Raw genomic sequence first — 23230 nt, 5'->3', positions numbered from 1 at the left:
CTTGAGTTATTCATAACACGCCTCTTTTTCTATGGAGCAAAGGTCAGTCAAATAATCTGTTAAGGTGCTGTCTCCTTCAACGTACCTAAGGAGTTGCCTGCTCTGTACATGGAAGTTGGTGGGGTTGTTGTAAGGAGTCCTATGTGACTTTTTAATTGTAGTAAATATGAAGAAAAGGGTTGAGTTATGGTGGCACAGGATCTGTCCAGTTTAGTGAACATCAACTTTTCTGAATTCTTCATTGCTGTTTTGTAGTTTAGGTAGTCTAGTGATTATTTTATTTTATTTAATATAGGTACATTTCCTGTTGCAATTTTATGTAGTTTCCTCTAGGATAGGTGCCTGTTTTGTTTTTGTTTTAAAAGAAATAAAAGGTAGACTCTTATGTTAACTGTGTTGGATATTTTAACTGGCTGACCTCTACTCTTTCATGCACCCCATACTTACATGTTCTGACATTTTGAAGGGAAGGTAGGAGTGCAGACTGGAGAAACCCACACTGTAATCTACCGAGTCTCATGATCAGCGAGTTAATGATTTGGAGTGTTACTGTAGAGTGTTACTTAGAACTGTATAAATGTAACTACTCCTACATTTATACAGTCCTACAATTACATTCCCCCCTTTCAAGGCAATCGCGAGGCTGATGTGATGCCTAGTGAAAATGAGTTTGATGTCCTTGCTGTAGAGCACACCTGTCCCAGACTGGCTGTTGGCTTCTTGGTTGTGAGCCCTCATCCTCCGCAAATTAATCTTTACAGCATCCTTGCTCCTAGATAGAGCCAAGATAAGTTTGCAGAATATTAGTAATTACAACTGTCATGCTGAATGTCTTGAGATGGTGACATCACTGAGCCAGCAATGAGACTTTGTAAGATTTGTTCAGCTAATGCTTTTCTCCAGTTCTGCATTCATAATTTGTGAGAAGAAAAGGGTTTTAACTTTCTTTGAACAGAATTGTTTATAAGGCCTACCATACTGGTTTTACTTTGCTGTGTAGATTTTAGACAAGTGGTAACACTTTGTAGGTACTAATGCCTGCTACCTCACAAATCTGCTTTATGCAAAAGTTTGGAGTTACTCTTTCGTATCTTCATAAAGATGAAAGAATGATTGGGAGGTAGAGAAGTAATGCTAGATATGGTGGGTTTTTTTCTTGAATTGTGGGTGTGTTTTTTTTTTTTCGAGATGACTGCCTCTTGACTTACATGAACTCTGAAGTACATTTACCAGTGAAATAATACAATCCAAATTTCTTTGAGCTATCACATTAGTAATTGATTTTGTATCCTGTGTCACTAGCAAGATGAGAGCTCAGTGCCAAGCTGTGATGAAGTTTTATATTTTTAGTTAGTTTTAGTATTTCCATTTAAATGCGTAATACTGCATTTCTCTTGGCCAGAATTTGGATAGTTGGAATGGTTCCTGTTGAACTGTGTATTCTTCTTTCTAACACTTTGTGGAAGTTGAGGAGAAGAGGGAGTAAGTGCTAGTAAGTTTTAAAAGCTCCAATATTTTGAAAATCCTGATCTTAGTAGTTTGCATTTGACGTTGACGTAATACGCAAAACACACCAATTTAGATGTGGTACTTCTTTTATATCAAGTTCACTTTTCTAAGTCTATGTTTTGAGGCAACCCTCAATAGTGTTTGGATTGCCATTTAAGATGTGAAGCAATAATGTATTTCATGTTTTGTTACTTGCAGAGGAGGAAGAAACTGTGCCTCAGGAATTTGACTTCATCCCCCAAAACATCTGATGCTTATCTTGCATGTGATTTTTTTTTTTTTTTAATATATGGATGTATATGAAATATATTTAATGTAGCTATCAAATAGTATATTAAAATGTATATCATATATATATGAAATTTTATGGATTTATTTATCAGTACATACATAAAAGTACAATGTTTTCATCTATTAATTTTCAGGGGATATAATTTTCAATGCTCACTACCCTGACCTGCCACCAGATTTTATCTTTGGAGAAGATGCTGAATTTTTGCCAGATCCTTCTGCCTTGCATGTGAGTACTTTACTGACTGAGAACTTTATACCATGCAAAGAGACTTGGCTTTTGTATAATAGCTTCAGCAATAGGAATTTGCTAACCATGCATAATAAAGAAGAAAAAAACCCCTTGTATCTCACTGGTAAGGAAGTATAAATACTTTGTCTTCTAATGTGATTTCAAGTTGCATCCATAAATGTAGGGGGTTTTAAAAATATTTTAACCAAGACAAGATGACATTGAAAATAACTATTCAGAGTATCTTTAAAAAGATACCTATTCAATATCTGACCATCTTAAAAGATCTGTCTCAGCAAAAAGATTTGCTCAATTGTGTCTTTAAAAAGCATTTCATTCCAGAAAAATTAGTATAATGTTGTATAATGATGTCAATTTTTGGTTTCCCATGAGGAAGGATAAAACCAAGTTACATATTGTTGAAACCAATATATCAAAGATAGATAGCTGCTCATATGTGGTAGTATCACCATAAAGACAAATAAATGTGCTTTTAGAAGGTGGGAGGGTCAAAAAATAAAATTGAGAATGTATATACACACAGTCTTACTAATATGGAAGGAGAAACACCACAACCTGAAAATAAGCATTTTGTTCACTATTCAAAATGAGCCTCAAGTAGTAAAGCCTTAATGGAAGAAGCTAACAGCGCTTATGCTTTTAAAATACTTCCCCCTCTCAGAAGTTACTAGTAGTTACTAAGGCCATATTAAGGTATTTTGAAACCCAGACTGTTTTGTCCTTTACTCTCCCCTTCTCTTTGGGCTCCATTCTGCTGCTTTTGCAGACCTGCAGCCTTGTTTCTGAGCTGACAGTATCATTTGTCAATAGGGTTTGGGCATATTTTTTCCAGTAAGTGTCCAGTGCCTGTGGTTATGGTGCAGAGTTTAGGGTGTGTGCCTTTGCCAGAGAGCTCTGCTGTGATTTGTGCTCAGTCAGCCAGCCAGGAGGTCATGATCCCATTTCATTTTGTCTCTAAAAACATTTTGTCTCAAAAAACAGCTGACTCTTTAAATATATTTTATTTTGTTGGCTACCTGTAAGGGCACATGAGAATCACTGACCCAAACAGGCACCTTGGAAATGGCTTTTAACTGAACTTCTCCTGGCTTAAAGTCTTGCTAGGGGAGAGGGTCTTTGCATATCCCTCTCTTGTGCTTTACCAGCGCATCTCCAGTGCAGCTGGGCGGTTCCATCAGGGATGGGAGCTCCACAAAGCAAGTCAGAGGCTGCCGTGCTGCTCTGTTCAGTTCTGGGGTGCAGGTTTCACAGGGAAGAACGGGGGCAGTGGCCATAGAACTGAACGTGTCCTTCACATGTGATGTGACAGGTGCCTTGTGGTTTGGTTTTAGCTGTATTCACTTCATATTAAGTTATATTGAGAAACTACACAGCCTTAAAATAATTTGGTTTAATTATTGTTTTTAGTGTACCTAAGAGAATTTTTAAAAAGTTATTGTCTTTATTATTTGCTTCCCCTGATGATTTTCCTGTTAAGCTCACAAACTCCTTTGGGAAGGAGACATGGTGCTGTTCTGTTAGGCTCATTTACAGAAAAGGTTTTATTTTCTATGACAATTCTGGAATTGTTTTCACACCCTTTTATTTACCAGTTCTCCTGGTTTCTCCTTCTTCTTTTTTGTTGTTTCACAATGTTACAACCTCCTGAGAAGTATTCACACTAGCAACCATTTTCTGCAGTTGGTGTTAAAGGAAGAGGAACACTTAATGTGCTGGAAAAATGAAATTAATAACAAATAGCAAATAAGATATTAAAGATAATTTGGGGAACCTTGCAGAAATGCTGTTCAGACGGAATGTGATATGGTGCTGTATTTGTCATGTGAAAATAATTCACTAACACTAGTGATCCACAGTGAAACCTGCAAGGATAAAAATGTCCTTAGTTTTCTTTCTTTCTCACATTGTTCATTAGCGATACTTCTTTCAGGAGCATTGCTTTTCTTCTGCCTATACACAGAACAAACTTCCCATCCTCTTAATTCAAAGTGGCTTGAAGAGCTATTTGCTCCTTGAGGTATAATGAGATACTAACCAGCCTATTTAAAATTAATTTAAAAAAAAAAAAAAAAAAAAAATTTGCAAGGCAACAGCTTTCCTTTGGTCATTATGCCTTGCTATAGTATTCACTATGTAAATCTAACCTTTTTTTGATAAGGTCCTTGGTCATTCTCCTCCAGTCCATCCTCATGTTATCAGAGCACATTATCTCCACCTTGCAGCTATGGTCTACACTGTGTATCTTTGCTTTTACATTCACCTTTTAGTGTTCAACATGGTTTGCTGAGTTGTTTTCTCCAGGATGTTACATTAACAATAACTTGCTTCTGCTAAGTATTTGAATAACTGCTTGTTTTTCCACAGATCTCAGAGATGTTTAATGAAGATATTTTAAACTGGATTCTAAGATATTAACAGGATTTTTTAATGTCTTAACATAATTTCTACTGACTGTAAATAAAAAGAGATTAGCATTTTGAGCATAATTTAATGCTCTTAATCTTGAGCAGTCTTTTTGATGCAACAGTTCCTGGCAATCAAGACAGAATCTACCATTCACAAAAGCATGTAGATGGTATTAAATGAGGAGCACAGTCTCTAAATAAGTCGTATGTGCTGCCGGATCTGTGGGAATTCTGACATGGAGCCTTCCTGCGCCGCTCTCATCTGTCTGAGTGTCTTGTTTTCCAAGCAGAAGTCATCACATGCTGTTTCGTGGCTTGAGTCAGGCACTGTGCTTAGCTAGAAAGGAGAACTAGGTACTCCAGATTCCTCCAGCTCATGTGGCTCTAAGAGTGGCTGTCAGTAACCTCCCTGAGGATGTTTGGATGGCTGGGCTGCAGATCGCTTCCCTCGCTCCTTCACTTTCCATGGCCCTGGGCAGGCCTTCCAGTGAGGCTTTTGCCTAAGGGCCATAACAGGTGTTCAGTTAAGCAGCTGTTAGCCGCACAGCTAAAACAAGATTCCAGAAATACTGCATTTTAAAAGGTAGATGCTGTAGCTGAAGATTTCATACTTTTTTTTTTTTTTTTCCCCAAAGAATTCCTGAATGCTTAGGCCTGTGTTTCAGCATCGGGGTGATATGTTGAGCACTCTTGTTGTTACAAGCAGATATAATAAACTGCTTTGCTAAAGTGGTATTGCAATTGCGGAATCAAGTCAAAAATGCTTGTTGAAATTCAGCTTTGTCTTGCACACCTCAGTTTGAAACTTGGGTTGTGTATCAAATTCAGCACTGCAAAATCTGTGCTTCATGATATGCCTTGCGAGAATACTCTGCTGGTTGCAGGGTCTGATTGTGTATTCTGATCTACACTGACGTAGAGATTGAGGAGCAATGCAACATAGGGGCAACTCTACCTATTTTTTTGGTTTGTCGTACTGTTTTAATTACAGTCAGAGGGCTAAATTCTTTAGGTTGGTTATGCTGTTCATGCTCAAAGCATTATTAGGAATAACCATTTTTTAATTTTCATTGAAAATGTCCTCACCTATCCTATGTGTTTGATACTTGTGTGTAGCATGCATAAATAAAATCAGCTTCTCAGAATGTAAATAGGAAAGTTCTTCCCTTCTCTAGTGTTTATTCATTTTGAATGACAAGTATTAAAAATGCATTTTAAAAACAACCTATGATTCACTCCATTCTGATTAAAAATTCAGTTGGCACAAAACAAGATTAGTGATTGTGTACGGATGAAATTAATTTGGAGCTCATTACAATGACGCCAGTTTGAGTAACAAGAATTGTTTATGTTAGCCTAGTTGATTGTTAATGTGAGCCAGTTAATAACTGAAGTACTTATGCAAAATGTTAACCCCATTTTTCCAATGATTTTGAAGTACATTCTGTTTGCAGAAGAGGAGACAATAGCTGTGTATGCAAGCTGTCAGTTTAAGGATTTGGGTTGTTTAGCATCCTACTTCAGGTCTTCACCTAGTTTCCCCAGAATTATTCTGCCTGACCATGATTATTGAAAAGGCTCCTTTAGCCTGAGTGGGGCTGGAGGCAAGAGGACGTTAGCATTGCCTGAAACCCAGTCAGTGCTGAATGTCCTCGTGGGCTGGTGTATACGGGAATACTTCATGCTTCATTTGCGGGGAGTAAGGGCATTGGCATCACAGAACTATCACAGAACTTCAAAGACGGGGCCATGGTGGTTCTCATGCCAGCGTGCAGCATTGGGAACATCGTTTCCCCTTGTCTCGTTTTTAATACTGAGGACAGATTTCAGTCATTGTGGAGTTGATTCAGCTAATTGTGCTACTCAAGTGTATTGACTGTCACTCTCTATATCTTGTGTAGAGCAATGTTTATTTCAAGTTCTTGCATTTGCAGTTACTAGACTCCATATTAATAATTTGGCTATTTGATGACTGTCATGAAGGCTGCATTATTTTCTGTGCCTGTGTTCAAAATCTTAATCGCTATTACTGTCAACTTGCTGAGTTAGCTCCTTTAAATATCTCCCTGTTCCATAATTGTTCTTCATTTACTATTAGGTGTATGAGACAGATGTTTAGCAGCAGCAATTGTTCCTATGCTCACAGTAGCTACAAAAAAAGCCCAGACGCCCCTTATATGAGCTAATGCCATTTGAACTGTTTGGTTCTAAAAAGTCTGGCTGCTGTGTTGTTGGTAAAGATGCAGGTGTTACATGTTCTAGTATGAAAGCCCCCATACAAGGGCAATGAACATAATGGTTTTCAAAATATAACTTAACTTCAAAGTCATGGCAGTGGGTTCTCTTGGTCTGGGAAAGTGTGGGTAAGTTCAAACTATTTTAGCATTACTGTCTATTCTATTTGCTCTAACTCAATGGCAGCAGCAGATTTCATTCTTGGGCCCCTAACCTACCATTCTTGTATGGAAAGCTTTAAATTACTTTGCTTTCAGTTGAACTTGTCGAATTTAAATGAAACAGAATGCAGGACTGAATCCTGCATTTTATTAGAGTGGTTTTTTTCTTATTTTGAACTTATTTATATTTCCATTTTTTGTGTTCACTTTTCAGTCATATCTTGACTTTATATGTCAAGATGTGTTTTGATTATTTATAATACAGTGCTATTTACTGTTTAGTTTTCTAAAACAAACATGAATTCTGGAAAAAAGCATGAATTCTGAAAACTGTTTGTTTCCATCCTTCTGTATTGATCCTACTTATTTGTTTCTATGGGGGATGTATGTATGTATATATATATACATACGCATATGTGATAACCTATATATAAAGTTAGGTTCCTTATATGTGTGTGGTCACTGAGGTCTTGCTGAGGTTTGTCTGGTATGGATAGGCAGTGGTAACAAAGTCACATTTTATACCATCAGAAGACTAATTTAATTCAGGAACATTCTCAGTGGAAGGACCTTTTGGCTGGCATTGTTGGCATTTATGGTATACATTTTTGTCTGTGGTTTCAAACAATAGCCCCATGCCAGTACAACATTACTCTTTAGGCCAGACCTGAAATAATCTAATTTTGAATGTGTTTTGGTGTCTGAGCTCCACGCAGTTCCCCCAGGGAATCCTAATTTTTTTTCCTTGACCCAGGTAGCAAGGGATGTTATAAACAGGCACGGATTTTCTGCCTTTTATTTTTGCTGTGCTTTTACTGGGTTTAAAATGAGAAATCCCCTTTCCAGCTCCTCTTCCTTCAAGACCTTCCTGCGCTGGGACATTATTTCTTTTTCTCGTTGTTCTAGTCTTCTGAATTTATCTTCTATCCTTTCCCTTTTGTTTGTCCTCTTTGTCCAGATTTGTTAATGTTTATGGCACTGAGAGGGACTCAGCTACCTTGTATTATTGTGTGATTTTCTATTAATGTTAAAATCATTGTATATATTTACCTCACTTTCTTTTTACAAAATTTCAGCACTTAGCACGGTTTACAAAACTTGGCTTTCTATTTCAAAGTGTAAGCAGAAGAGAAGATGCTGAGGTCAGAAGTTCTGCTTTAGTTAATCACCGCATTTTGGCTGGACGTTTTGCCTAGTGAATCCAGAAACTGAAAAAAATCTACAGTTTGATACTGTTTATTTAATTTTGAGGGAAGAAATATCTGATAAGACAGGTAGTTTTTCCTTTATGGCTTAAATCTTACTAGTGTAGAATGCAATGTTAATTCCATTAGTTCTCTGAAAGGCTTGGTGGTGAAACACTTCCTTTCATTTTTTGGCACAAGCTTCTGTGATAATGCATTTTCTCCCTAGAATATGGAAAATCTATAGTATTAGCTCTTAAAATACAGTTTTTCAGTCCAGGAAATGCTAGTTTTAGGAGAAGATTATGAATGTGCATGGATCATTTGACTGAAGGATGACAAAGTGGGAGATGATGTTTTTGTGCCATACTAGCTAACATGCATGCAATGAGAAACTTAATCATTGTGCACTAGTAGAACAGGTGAAAAAAAACCCATTTAATGGCTTTCCATTCATATTGTTGTATTAAAAACAAAAAATTGTTACATGAGTTTGACCATCCTTTTCATGATCATACAGTTAGACGGACCAGAAGGTTGAACCAGAATAACAGGATGCTTAAATGTTAATGCAAAGACTGAAAAAGATGTTTCTTTCAGGCTGTGTCTGTTTAGCTTATGCCTGAGCTCAGAGCACTGGCCTCCTGAGTTTCTGGATCTTCTCTTGAACTTGTGTTGATTTCATATTGATTTCCCAATGAATTCACTCATTTTTCAGGTGGGTAACAGTTGCTACCGGGCTTGAGAGAGGCTGCTATCTCTCTACTAGAACCAAACTGCATGTCTGAGTACTCTTTCTTTTGCTCCTCTGAAATCAAGTAGCATATCCTGAAGTTCTGGTAAGTGGAGGAGGAGCACTTACATAGCTAGGTATTAGTCTTAGCTGAGAATTGCAGTATGAGCACTTGCAAAATTGTCACTCATCTTTTAATTAGCAGAGTTCTTGCATAGCAGGAAGAATTGTGGGCTCACCTTTGCAGGCTCTGTCTCCTCTGACCCTGTGGTCCCTGGAGACTGGAAAAGCTAGAGGTGGGACAAGCTTACAACCAAATGTAGCTGAGCAGGCTGTCAGTGAGCTAACACAAACCAAAGCTTAGCCTGTGCCTCAATCTATATTATATATATGGTCAAAGATCTGTTAGGTAGCTTTGCCAATATACTTGCTGTTTGTGCTGTTCAGCAAGAGACCCTTGCATGGCTGAAATCTGAATGCGTTTCAGACTTAATGTTTTGTTTATTAACCACCTTTATTTAATTTTATGCTATATTTAATTTATTGGTCCAGATAATCTGTTTCCATATTCCTGGTATTCCTTCCAGTCCTCCAGGATGATTGCCTGAGTTCATGTGCAAACTCCTTAACTTTAGTAGCGCCAGGTAATCAATCTCATTATTGCACTTCACCCCAAATATTTCAGAATTTCCTCCGGAAGCCCATTTCAACATCTGATGGTCCTCCAGTCCACTTATTCTGTAGGCAGTGTGAATATCCCATCAGAGACACAGTCTATCTGTATCAGTACCCTTTACTAACATATCTTGCCTTAAGCATAAGTGAAGTCTACCAACATGAAGAGAAAAATCTAAGTTGTGAACTGTGTGGTTATGTTAGGTAACAAACGGGGTGTGGGTAGGGGTGTGTAGGGGGGAAGGCCTTCAAATATTCTTTAAGGGACAGTTGGAGTCACTGAATCTGCAGTTCTTGTAAGCAAAGACTCTGTTGGATCTTTGACCTGCTCCCTTCCAACATCAGTTGTTCATGTTGCTGAATATTTTCACAGGAACAACTCACAGTCTATGAGGACAAAACATAAAGCTGCTCCTTTGCCTTTTCTACCAATTTTCAGAGACTTTTCACCACTTCTCATTGCTATGCCTGGCAACTCTTCCATCTAGTGCTATCCCCTCTGTGACCAGGGTGTATTACTGTTACTTGTTTTCTGTAGGAACTCTTAAAGGGATTTCAAGATTTTGTGAGAAAGAGAGTTTTAGAAAGCACTTGGAGGAAACCATGGAACTTGCTCAGTTTTCTCAGCTATTAACACTGTGAATGCCTCCCTCTGTCAGCAATGCTTTTTTGTGCCTGGTCAGGTTGATTTAGCAGTGCCGTGGTCTCCTTCACTGTCTCTTTCTGATGTATTGATAGGCATCAGTTCTTTCTCAAAGAAGCACAACTTTCTCTGTTACCACTAGTGGTTACCTGAGGAAGCCGCAGGATTGAGCAAATCGAATGCTTTTCAAGGGGATGGTGTCACATTGGAGGGAAAATAGCTGCTGTGGCGTAACTTCAATGGCCAGTTACCAGTCACTGATGGCTAAATATGTTCATGTATCTATATGCAATATACCTGCTTTGAAAAAAATAAAGACCTTGTTAGTAGTAAAGATGGTGTAATGAATTCCAGCATCTCGTTGACTTCGAAGTCATTGATAGTTTAAACCAAAAATATAAAGTTGGATATCCCAAGCTAAACATATGAAAGTAGAAGGTCTTTTATTTGGAAGTCATGGAATGCAATAATAATGTTGGTATTGACAATTCTTCAATATGAACCAGCAAACCACTAATGTAGCTAGGACTACTTTTTGCTTCAGTTCATTAAAATATAATCATACTTGAGCAATGTTTTAATAAAATTTGGAAAAATAAAGTATTAGAGAAACTGACAGAAAATAAAAATATTCTGGCCCTGATGTGTGGTGGTGCTGGCTCAATGTATTCTGCTTCCTCACAAGAACTCTAGAACAGTAAGAAATGGCTTGGCTTGAAGGTAACAGCTTGTTAGCTTTCTGGAAACACATTTACAAAGTTTTCTTTTTTTGTGTGTTTGGTTGGTTGTGGTGCGTAGGGTTTGTTTGTTTGTTTTTAAGATAAGATTGAATCTAGCACAGTCTTTCTGAATTAAGAATACACTTAAATTCAATGTGGTATATGTGGTATGCCCATTGAATTCAAGTTTTTGAGCCATGATAATTGATTTTTCTGTAGAGAAAATTAGTTGGTCATTGCTTATGAATATGCAAACGCAACAGACTTTTAAATTAACTGAGTACAGAAGGTCAGTTAGAAGTAATCATTCTGTCTGATACTACAGTTTCATATTTGATTAAATTCTAGACTGTTAATTCTGTTATAAATTATAATTGTACTGCTCTCCAATGAGATTAGTTTCAATTTAGGACCCTGCAGGTTCTTGCCTTCAGAAGATACTGTTGGTGGAAAGAAATGTCTTTGCACTCAGAGTAAGTTTCAAAAGTTCTATTAATTTCTCCTAATAGAAGAGGGCTCAAGCTGTATTTTCCTTTCTTTTTACTGGTCTGAGTTTCATCCTGTATTTATTTCTAAACCTCTCTTCGTTTTACTCATTCTTTACATGCCTTTATGTCTGTGTTTCCTTGCTATGTCCCATCTCAGATCCTCAGGCTTATCTGTTCTTTGTTGAAGATAACTACAGAGATACAGTTCAGATTTAGTCAATGTCTTGTGTCTTTTGTTTGCAGGATTAGTGTTCATGCAGATTTACATGAATTTTGCTGTATATCTGTCTTACCAGAGATGCAGCTTTTACTTGCATAAATGAACTAAATGAATGTTTTTTTCTTATACTGTTTTTTTTTAATAAGAATCATCTAATTTGCAATAGTTTGTCCAGTATAGTAGGGAAATAGTTCTGATTTCCAATGTCTTACGATTTACACAATGGTATTTTGTACATGTTTTCTTTAGGGACTGTATTTTCAAGGCCCTATACACTCTTTTGTTGAAAAATGTGAAAATAAAGATGGACATACAATGAGATCCTCTATGTGATATATGGATTTTAATTTATGGGATTTTGGAAGGGGGAGAATGGTTAAAAGAGAACAATTCTGCGTGTGCCACCCAACAGTAGCTGCTCAAGGAATGTGAGTGGCTGCTGTCCAGAACATTTGCTGTGAAGGTTCTGCCTCTTTGCTGTAGCTAAAATTACTTGTTTTGACAGAAAAGGAAAAACCCCAAGAACTGATAAGACTGAAAGACTTGCTATTTAAAAGGGGACTCTTGAGATAAACCAGCAACATTGAGACACTGGTCTGTTCTCTAGTCCACTGAGGGTCTGAAGAGTCGGGGCCTGTTCACGTGGCCATCAATGCGCGATGAGAAAGTCTTTAGGTAAAAGACGCATGTGCCTGTGTCTTGTGTTGAGATTAATTTTGTGTTCATGCTCTGTTCCTTTTACTTGCCATGTCTACTTAAATATGTATGCCTCTGGTAAAAGACTCCCAAGGGGAAAAAATGCTGCGTACTCACAGGGATTAACTAAAGATTAGTGCATTGAATTCCCTATCCCAGGATTTGTGCGTGCTGAGGGAATTAAGAAATTCCTTCTCAGAACAGGTAAAGGTACCATCTGCTTTCTGAGAGGTGTGCTGGGAGGTCGGGAAAGGAACAAAACTTGCTCTAATCCCTTAGCAAAGTAGGACAAGAAATACTTATGCATGCCAAGTCTTTAGGAGATTAATTAGATAGTAATGCACTCTCTCTCTTTCAATAGTAGGCAATTGTAGCTTTTAAGGATCTGATAATCCTGTAAGAGAGCTTTGTGGGAGCAGCAGGCAGACTTTTTCAGGAGGAGCGCACAACTTAAAAATGTTCTTCAGGGCTCAGCTTCACAATTTCTGCATCTTCAGATCACCCTTATTGTACGAAGATCAGCTGTCCCTTAACTGTTCCTACAGCAAGGCACAGGAGTAATTTGTAGTAACCTTTGGGAGTTGAGTTCGCACCTTTTTTGGGTGAAGGGTACTTGAGAGGCAGTGGTGCATTTCTTCTAGGTGAATGCAGAAGAGTGTTCTCCATGTGTTGGATTTGCTGGGGTTTTAGAGTCACCTTGGGCATGGGATCATTAATCAAGGATCGCACTGTGTGGCTTGTAGGAGAAAATAGGGAAAATGATTTCATACAAAATGTAGGGTGCTTTTCTGACAGCATAATTAATTTCTTAGTATGTTGTTTTTCTGCTTTGTATTTTCATGCTAATTCAAGGCCTTCAGGTATTTGAGATTTCAGCTAAGCATTTATAAGCTATTGTAAATTCTGCATCCAGTTTTCATAGCCTCTCATTAAAAAAAAATACTGACTATCCCAAACTTTGCATTATGCAAACTTTTTATCTGTTATACACAACAGCTAGTAGAGCCTGCAAGGTCTGTAGGTTGTTTGGTTGTATTTTCCATGATGAAAGTGCTCCTGAGTCGAACTGTTTTTATGAAATGTAAAGTTTTGATGTTTGCTTGTGCCCAAAAATGATCATTTCAAGCAGATCAGTCCAGAAAGTTGTTCCAGTGGTGTTTTGGGGGAGGGGGATATGAAGAACCTGTGAAAATAAGATGACAAGTAGATGGCATGTACGTTTACAGTGATTGATTTGAAACTGCAGCCTGTAGGATGTTTAAGTCCTGGCTGCTAAGAAACTGAAGCCTTTGAAGTTGTTACAACATTCCAGCCCTGCAAACACTGTGAGAAATATCAGTTGATTGGAAGATGTGAGCATATGGCAGATAATGATCCTGTGCCTTTTTCTGTGAGCAATTTCCCTGTGGTGGCCCATGAAGACTATAGCAAAGCAGGGACTGAAACCAGATATCCCAGTTCCAAGACAAATGCTTTAAGCACTGGACCCATATCTACTCTGTGTTTATATAGAGCATGATTGCTGGTATCAGAGTGTGATCTTTTTAATTTCATGAAAAACTTATATTAGTACTGATTTTTAAGCCACTGTAGGATGCTAGTTTTGTGCATGTGGTGTGCAGAGATATAAACAAAATGCAAATCTGTACTTAACATTATTCTTTATGATAATTCTGGATGAAAGATGCTATAGAACTACATTACCACTGTTACAGGCTTGGGAGGTTTTGTTTACTGACATTTTCTCGTGAAAGTTAATTTCTTGCTTAGAATGATAAAAGTACACTAACTTAAAATAAGATCTTGCTGTTGTTTCCTGTAGTATAGCCAGGAAAAACAGTTACAATCTGTCTCCTTTAAAATCACATTCCTGGAAGATATTCTGGCAGCCTGGATATTTAAACACATTTCAAAGAAAAACAACTTCAGATCAATTAGAAATTATTATTGTATTTTCTTTCTGATAGCGTAGAATTATAGATTGTTGCAGATATTGCCCGGAATTATGAAATAAGCAATAACCTGTGAAAGAGGCTATGAATTAGCTGCTTATGGAACATGAGGTGCATTATGTTCTGAAGAGAGGGGGAATAGGTAATCATGGACACTGAGTAGCTTGCATAGGTTCTTGATCAGCTTTTTTGGAAGGATGAAAGAGAGACTGCAAAGCACAAAATGTTCCAGAACAAAACTTAAATGTGATTTCTCTGCCAAAAGTTGAATAGTATGGCTACTTTGGAAAGCTAAATTCTGCACGTGTTTGCTCATAGGGCTGAAAAGCTACTTCGTGCAGGGGTTTCACTTGCCTCACCTCTAAGAAGATCTCATTAAAACCAGTACTATCTGGCTGTACATTTTCTTTGTCTCTTTTTGAAATCCAGTTGGTGTCATTGCTATTCATTTAAATGAGTTACTGTTGAAATGGCTTAAATTGCACTCTCTGTGGGTGGCCTTACAATGTCTGTACTCTGCCTCTTTATACACACTTCAAGTGAATACATTTTCTCAGCACTTTGGTCATGTCTGATGGTCCAAAAATCTTTCCTGATCAAATTGCTCTCTTACTGTGTAGTCAGCTCCTGTCAGGAGACAGGATCAAGAGCCAAGGAGTTTGAAGACTGACTTTGCACCCCAACAAAATCTGTGGGTTTATACTTCTTAGTGAAAGTCATGCTCCTTGGTGAGCTTGTTTAAATTAATAGCTGGCAGATCATCAGAACAGATCTCCTGAATCACTTCAGATTTCTCCAATGTAGACGCAGTTTCATGGATGCCTATCGTCGGTCTACTAGTCTCTGTGTAATAACTGATTATTATTTTTCTATTTATATTGCCACGCAGCGTAAGGTGGAAGGCAAAGTTAGTGGATGTACATGCTATTGCCTAATTACTTTAAGGTCTGGACAACTATTTTCTCAAACACTTTTTCCTGAAACAGTCCAATAATGAAAAAGAATAGCAATTTCCAGAGGAGCTTCTGCCACAAAAGAATATTCAACTTCCTTACGTTGAATTGCTTACTCACGAATAAGTAGATAGTTATTGGCCATCTTCTGTCTGACAGTAACTACAGCTGTGAGGGCAATGATCCTTCTGGAGTCTGGTCTTTATGATATGGAAGTTCTTGGTCCATTACTTTTCCTGTAGACCATTTCAGATTCATTCCTGTAGACCATTTTGAATTCATTCCCTGATTGGAAAAATGGAGATTAGCCAGTCATCCCAGGTGACATTACCAGGCTTTTGTGTCCACAAGAAAATACATAGTTGTCTTCTGATGCTACTGAACTTGCTACTAAAATAAACTGCTTAAGATGAGATAACAATTTACCTTCTTAGAAAATGAAAGTCACACAAGTTGTGGTATGGACAAGCCAAAAGCCAACTAAAAGGTTAAAATTAAGACCTGAAGTGAGGAGTTGCTCATAGTTTTAGTGAAGGTTATGGAGAGATAGGTGAGCACTGTTGAGACAGAAGAGAATTGTTTAATTGAACCTCCATTTCTGTGCTCAAAAATGATATGCTGAAAAAATAACAAAAGAAATTATTGTAACCAACCTGAGATGTGCATGTAAGCCGTCATATGAGATGAGTGCGAATGCAGAACTAGTTGCAGATGCACAGGTTGAGTTGATTCCTACTTATATATTGTTGTAGAGTGGGCCACTTCCAGTCTGGCTGGCTAACTTTTTGAGTAACTTGGAGAGTTTGCACTATGGAGTTCACTTAGAGATATCTGTTGGCAAACAAGACAAGGAATTGGATCCAAGCCTGGATTTCTTTATTTTAAACACATTAGTGATTGTTCTGTAAAATTTGATTAGCTCTCCAGAAAGTCTGTAGAAATCATATTTCACCTTAGTCTATCAGTATCTCAATCAGTGCGCTCTTTTTTAAAAAAAAAAAAAAAAAAAATTAATTGCAATTTTGTAGCAATTGCAATAAACTCTCTTTTGAGCATGCATGTGGTTTGGGTGAAATGATGTGAATGTATACGTTTTGTCAGGTACAAAATTAAAGGTCCTGGTGAGTGGAGCAGAGGAGATTTTGATAGAAGCCACAGAAAGCAAAAAGTCTTTTGCTTTATACCTATTTGGAGGTTATTTCTTTAACTGGGTTTTTCATACCTGGCAGGCTTCAACAGTCTGGCTGTAGAAAATGGCATTATGTGTGTTTTCATGTTTCCAGGGTTTCTCTGAAGCCATAATGACTAAAATTCATAATTCTGAAGTTGCATTGAGAGCATGATTCTTATGCAAGATCTGAGTTTTGTGGCAAAACTTGGAGCCATGGAACACAGAAACAGTGTTCTTCTAATGTTCTAAATATTTTAAAATGCTGTTTCTCAAAAAGCTGTATCAGCTAGGGCGGGAATGCAGCCTTCAGGCAAACAATCAGAAAAGGAGGCACACAGGCTGCTATTCCTTTTTGCTCCAAAACATTTAGTTTAAGATTTTGCTGATTAAAACAATTTCCGAAGTCTTCTGGATTGCTTAATAAACTTTTATTTATAAGATCTTTTATCTATAAAGAAGGTGGCCAATTTGCTGTTGCGAGGATACTACTCTCATTGGCTAAAGTGACAAATCCTTGCATGTTCACAGAAGAATCATTAGAATGCTGAAATTGTAGCAATTAAGAAATTCTAAAAGGGATCAACTTGATGAACATCAAATTCTGCTTTAGGTTTCAACAACGTGTGTTACAGGTAGTTGCTTACTTTGTCTTTGATTTAAAAAATAAAAGGAAGATTAAAGAAGGTACCATTTGAAACAAAGCAAAATGTAGCACGTATTTTGACATACTGTTGAAATTGGATCACAATGAAGTGGTTTAAAAGTATTTTCAGATAAATGAACCTAGTGCTTAGGACAATTAAGCAACACTTAAGGATATGTGAAGAGAATTTTCATACATAAGTATGTCATTGTATTCAGAAGTGTTTGTGTTAAAATTTATAAATTTTGAACTTCTGAAAAGAACAACAATTCAGCGAATCAACAAAATGACTAGAAATGTGATGGCCTATTGCCAAATAACAAGAGCTACAGTAATATAATTCTAATGTAAAAATTAGTTTATTTAAATCAGAACTTATGTTACAGCAAATTTGTGTAACAATTGTATATTTACTCTTTAATCAGTGAGAATCCATTGTAATTGATGTAGGTACTGGGTGGGCAGTTGAATTTTTCTCTAGATGATTCGTTTTAATAAGCAGTTCATACTTTGTTTGAATCTTTAGTTACTGAAAGGTATTTAATAATGATCCTACAGTCAAAAAATTAATTTTGATTCCCGTAGCTTTAAGGCAATACAGCATAAACACTGTTTTGATGCAGAGTTCTTGAATTCTTTGAAGAGAGCGATACCCTAGCTCCACGCAGGACAAATGACAATAGATTTCCTCTTGCTCTTTTTTTGTTCTGTAGTGTAATGTTATTTAAAAAACAAAAGGTTCTGTTACATTTAGGTCAGTTATTAAAATATTGTTGGTCATTTCCTTTGACAGAACATTTCTATTGTGTTATACCAATGTCATTAGGAGGAAAGGTTATTCCCACTTGTCTGGCTGATATCAATACATACTGGCATATTACATCCTCTGGCTTTCTGGAAGTGCTTTATTTGAGCAGTCGCTTGGGAACAGGAAATTTAAGGTTAGACACAGTCTGGTTTTCAGACTGCATGATACAAAATGTTTCCTAGAAGACACTGTCTACCTGACAAATTTTCTCTAGTATTTGGTAGAATCAGGTAAGCTTAAATGGCTTCAAGTTGGGAATAAATTTTTACCAGCCATAGATGGCAGATAAGGTAGAACAAGGCAGCTTTCAATCATTCTGTAGTGTTTTTTTGAGGAACTTATATATAAACCATGTTAGTATCTCACCCATTCACCAGTTACTCTTGAATATAGTTTACCTTTTAAGATATGGCAATGATAATATTCCTATTTAATAAGTGGTCCTACTGTCTGGGAGGAAAAAAGAACAGAGTATTTTACTTCAAGCCATGGTCAAATGTGATCTGTGACACTGTGGTAGCTTCTAAAGGCAGAGGTTCAAGGATAGTATCTTAGCCATGCTGGGCAGCCCTTTCTACCAGAATTGTAGTAAGAGAATAGGAGTACAGTTTAATCCTGTAACTGTTCATTGAACTATTCATTCATCCACGTAAAACAAAGCAAATTGTGATCAGCAATTATGTCCTGTTGTGTTTCGTAAGCTGAGCTTGTCAGTCCTGGGTGAATCTGTAAGTTATGTAAACATCGGGTCTTTTTTCAAATCTGTACTCTAGAGGTAAATGTTCTCCTAAGTGTTCCATCCACCCTCTAAGACTCTAAGTTTTTCTTTTTTTGCCAAAGCAAGAACAATGTCTGTACTTCTCAAGAATCAGAGCACCACCTTCCAAAACTCTTTCCCTCAACTATTTTCTTTATGTGTGACAGAAATGTAGGTTTTTCATCCTAATCACAGGAATGAGTGATGTGTCAGAAGGATAAGGATTATTGGAGGGAGTCCAGCGGAGAGCTACAAAGATGATTAGGGGCCTAGAGCACCTTTCTTATGAGAAGAGACTGAGAGAGCTGGGTCTGTTCAGCTTGCAGAAGAAAAGGCTGATAGGGGACTGATAGGCTGATAGGGCTGATAGGAATAAATATTCTTATAAATATCTGAAGGGTGGGTGTCAAGAGGGTGAGACCAGACTCCTTTCAGTGGTGCCCAATGATAGGATGAGGGGCAATGGGTACAGACTGAAACATAGGAGGTTCCATCCAAATATGAGGAAAAACTTCTTTACTCTGAAAGTGACAGCACTGAACAGGCTGCCCAAAGAGGTTGTGGAGTCTCCTTCTCTGGAGACATTCAAAACCCATCTGGACACAATCCTGTGGCACCTGCTCTAGCAAGTGGGTTGGACAAGATGCTCTCTAGAGGTTCCTTCCAACTCCAACCACTCTGTGATTCTGTAGACAGTTAATGCAGCACTGCCAGTCATAGTCATTCAAAAATCATGATTCGTGTTGCTGAAAGTCATGACAGTGGTCTAAACAATGCTTATGAGATAGAAAAAGGATTGTGTTTTTAAATTGTATTTCTTTTACTTTTGTCTCTCTTCTTGTATGTAGATAGTGCATACCCAGATTTCTTTGTCTTTCTGGTAGCTATTAACTTAAATGAGAAGACGTGTAGAGGATGGGTAGAATGTAGCTGAGATTTTCTTAAAACTTATTCTCTTCAGGACAGGAGACTGCAAAAAAGCAACATGTAGTAAGATTTGAGATAAAATTACCTTATTAAACATTATTGATTTATTTTTTTCTCAAGCACCAGTTTTTCAGGGAAGCAATATGCATTTCATGTCACTTTTACCGTCAAGTTAGTCTTGTACGTTTTAAGCAATGATGCTGAAAATGAGAAATTAATTTTGATAATGTCTTAATTTATAGAACTTTGGAGGGAAACAAATATAAAATTGTGGAAAGATAAATGCTTGAATTATTAAGCCTTCATATGCATATACTGAAGCCCGCATAAAACCACTCCAAAGGATTTATAATGAACTACAGTCATCAGAAAAAATAAAAATTATAAGCTTTTTTAAAGGAAATAGTGACAGAGATTAGGCTACAAGTAGCTGAAGGTGTGGTGCTTGGTGAATAACCAATTATGCTTTTGATCTGCCTTTGTCAGAAGATAAAATTTGTACTCAACTCTTTAGTTTCTTTTTAGGTCAGAGCTATGGAGTCTTACCTTGATAAGATCCATTGTATCAGTTTCAGCTTTCTGTAAACCTCTTCATAGAATCAAAAAATAGCTGAGAGTGGAAAGAGCCTTTAGAGATTGTCTAGTCCAGCCCTTCTGGCTGTGCACAGTGTCCGATAGAGCAGGATGTCCTGGAACTTGTCCGGTCGAGTTTTGAGTAACTCCAAAGACGGAGACTTGACAACCTCTCTGTGCAACCTGATCACTTGTATTTATTAGTTGTGGTGGTACAGAAAGCATGAATAGCTTGTATATTTTAGGAGATGTGTTTTATCCAGCTTCATTAATTTATTTAACCTAGGTTAAGAAACAGAATTTTTTATGTGTTTGAATACAAGGCAGTCTTAAGATAGCTACTTCAAAGTACAGAAATATTTTCTGTCCTTTCATTGTAGAAAATGCTGCATACCAAAGCAGTTTCTCCACTGAAGAGGTAAAAAAGGGCTAATGCTTTTTTTGTCCTTGCCAAAGAATCTAAATTATGCATATCATTTGTTTATGAAATGTCTGCAGCTTTCAGGACAAAAGTAACCATGCCATCTGTAACTACTTTGAGTTCAGATACTGATAAATAATATTATATGAAGCTGTTATATCTTCAATTAGTTGTAAAATACAGACATGCTTGTCAGTTCTAAGGATCTTAAATTTAATTGTACGATCCATGCAATTTAAAATCCTGTTGCAGACAGTCTGTTGTCATGTGTCTATGTGATATACAGAAATACGGATTCATTGCTTATACTCAAATCTGACCAAAAGCCGCATGACTATGTTAACATGCCCTGAGCGTGTATCAAGAAGACCTGTTGAGAACCCAAGTACAATGTGTGTGGGCTTTCACATCAGAACTGTCTCATGTCTTACCAGGATGGACTACAGAGTTCTCATCTGCCCTTAACATAGATCTGTTCTAGGTCAACCATGCAACATTGACCATGTTAGGTATGGTTTGTAACATAGAAAACCTTCCTGAATAAAACCTGCTGTGTATGGAAGCCTGGTCTAAACCAATCTTAGAGTAGATAAACTGAGAGAGAACATTGTTACTGTGCTATTGACACAGTTATTTTCATTGTATTAACATTTTAATTTCTGTTAACTCTGTGTCTTGATACACAGTCGGCTTGTAATAAAAACTTCTGTCAGGCGCATTGAAGAGATTGGTGTATGGGTGGCATTTGTGTTGAGGAGACGAGTCAAGGCAACTCTAGTGATGAGACAGTCCAAGTGAAGTAAAACACAAGGTTGAGGCAACAGAAGAGAACCCATTTGCTCCATCACTGTCAATGCTATATTCACTATTTGATTAATGGTGCAGAGTAGTTTCTGTTGGTATCAATTGGACATACTCACTTGGCTGACTTTTTTTTGAGTCAGATACTGTACAGGGTTGTACTTACCTGATCCCTGTCTGTTTCCTATCAGTTTTAATTTTTTTATTTCAGTCTTATCAAGTTCTCACATGCAACAGTATAATTTTAGGGAAGAATGGAATGGTAATTTGGGCCTATCTATGCCTAATAGAAACTCGGTTATCAGGTTTCTGGTAAGTTCCTGTAAGTACTCTTATTTGACATTAAGGCTTGCTTTTGCTGTTTGACCTGGTTTTCTTCCAAAGCATGGCATAGCCTTTGCATTTACTGTTATGGTTTAACTTTGTCACAAAGCCTTCACATGCAAATGTGCCTCTGGTATCAGTAGGGAAGGATGAGTGTTTGTCTTTCCATTGCTGTAAAATTTTGGTCTGTTTTTTTTTTCCAATTCAACAGAATTTAGCATCTTGGAATCCTTCAAACCCGGAATGCCTCCTGCTTGTTGTGAAAGAGCTTGTGCAACAGTATCACCAATTTCAGTGCAGCCGATTACGTGAGAGCTCTCGTCTCATGTTTGAGTATCAGACTTTACTTGAAGAGCCCCAGTATGGAGAAAACATGGAAATCTATGCTGGCAAAAAAAACAACTGGGTAAGCTATTAAGAGCATTTCTGGTAAAATGCTTTTAGTGATCCTTTAATAAATATAGCTCTTACCTTGGGAAACTTGACTGATTTCTGTGGATCTCCACGCTTTGTTTCCAATAAAAAAAAAAAACCCTCATTTGATTGCAGCTCACTTTCTGTACTCCCTGTTTTGTACATTGCTGCCATTCTACTAGCTTGGTTGAACCAGATTTCCAGGTGAGTAACTGTTTTTCAACCTGATGTTATTTCATCTCTTTTGTAGCTGCAAAGACTGTTCAACAGTTTGCAGTGTTTACAGGCTACAGTAGAATAGTACGTGGAAGTCTGAGTTAACTCTGAAGATTTGGAAGGCAGAATAAGAGTCTTGGTGTGACACCCTACCTGGGCAAATCAACCGACTTAGGGGTGGGAGGTATTAGGGTGTGGTGCCACATGATGGTTGAATTGATTTAATTGGTAGCTGTAGCTGCCTGTATCTCTCTGGCACTTGTTTAAGCTGAGATGAGTTGTTTCAGGAACCTAAACCATGAGGGAAAAAAAAGGCTAATATTCTGCAGGAGGACAGGAGCAGCTGAGATGGGCTAGAGCAGTGTCTTTGTAGGGCCATGTCTTTAAATGACAGTCAGATATTAAGAGTGTTTGCTTTACAACTAACAGTACTTACGTTCATCTGGTTTTCTTTTCTTAGAAAGTTATCTAGGCTTTTTTTTATTTTAAGCCAAGTACAATTTTCTTTATCAGAGAATTTCAGATCTCTGTTTACAGATCAGCATATTTCACTGAAAGTAATTTGCTCTTAAAGTTATTCTCTATAGCTGGCATCACAAAGAACTTGCCACATCTGTAAATATCATCAGACTGGTTTATTGAAATGCAGAAGGCTTTCTGAACCATACTTAGATTTTATCATAATTTTTGGCAGCTGCCAAGTGTCTACTCAAGATTGTAGAAAACTAGTTTTGGGATTTTTTTCCCTTTTTTGTGGGAAAGCCATATCTACTCAAGTCTTTTGAATCTTTGGTGACTGAATAAAGAACATTTTTTTGCATTTGAAATGCTGTCTTCGTTATAAAATATTCCAATAAAATAAATCTTAAATACATTTTGAGACAAATCCTTTTAATCATTGCAGAGCTATTTGAGGTTTCTGTAGTGTGTGCTTTGTTTTCAAAGTTGACATTCTCTATCAAGAAGGCTCTGACGATCTCATTTGGAGATTTGATGAATCTGGTACCTACATGACAGAGGCTTGTTAATGAGTCTCCTAAAACTCAAAACTGTGAAAC

The 23230-nt window shown here is 37.3% G+C and overlaps 1 protein-coding gene across 2 annotated transcripts in view; it reads left to right on the top strand.

Moving 5' to 3' along the window:
• BABAM2 (BRISC and BRCA1 A complex member 2) overlaps positions 1-23230 on the top strand; it is a 172515-nt gene that overhangs the window by 33595 nt on the left and 115690 nt on the right. For both annotated transcript variants that reach the window (XM_082048307.1, XM_082048308.1), the window contains exons 4-5: positions 1935-2029; positions 21754-21948. In XM_082048307.1, the coding sequence (XP_081904433.1) occupies positions 1935-2029; positions 21754-21948 (290 nt within the window). The remainder of the gene's footprint in view (positions 1-1934; positions 2030-21753; positions 21949-23230) is intronic.

This window comes from Streptopelia decaocto (genome assembly GCF_964273445.1).
Source record: "Streptopelia decaocto genome assembly, chromosome: 3".
Taxonomy (NCBI): domain Eukaryota; kingdom Metazoa; phylum Chordata; class Aves; order Columbiformes; family Columbidae; genus Streptopelia; species Streptopelia decaocto.
This window is presented reverse-complemented; position numbering and strand designations above follow the sequence as displayed.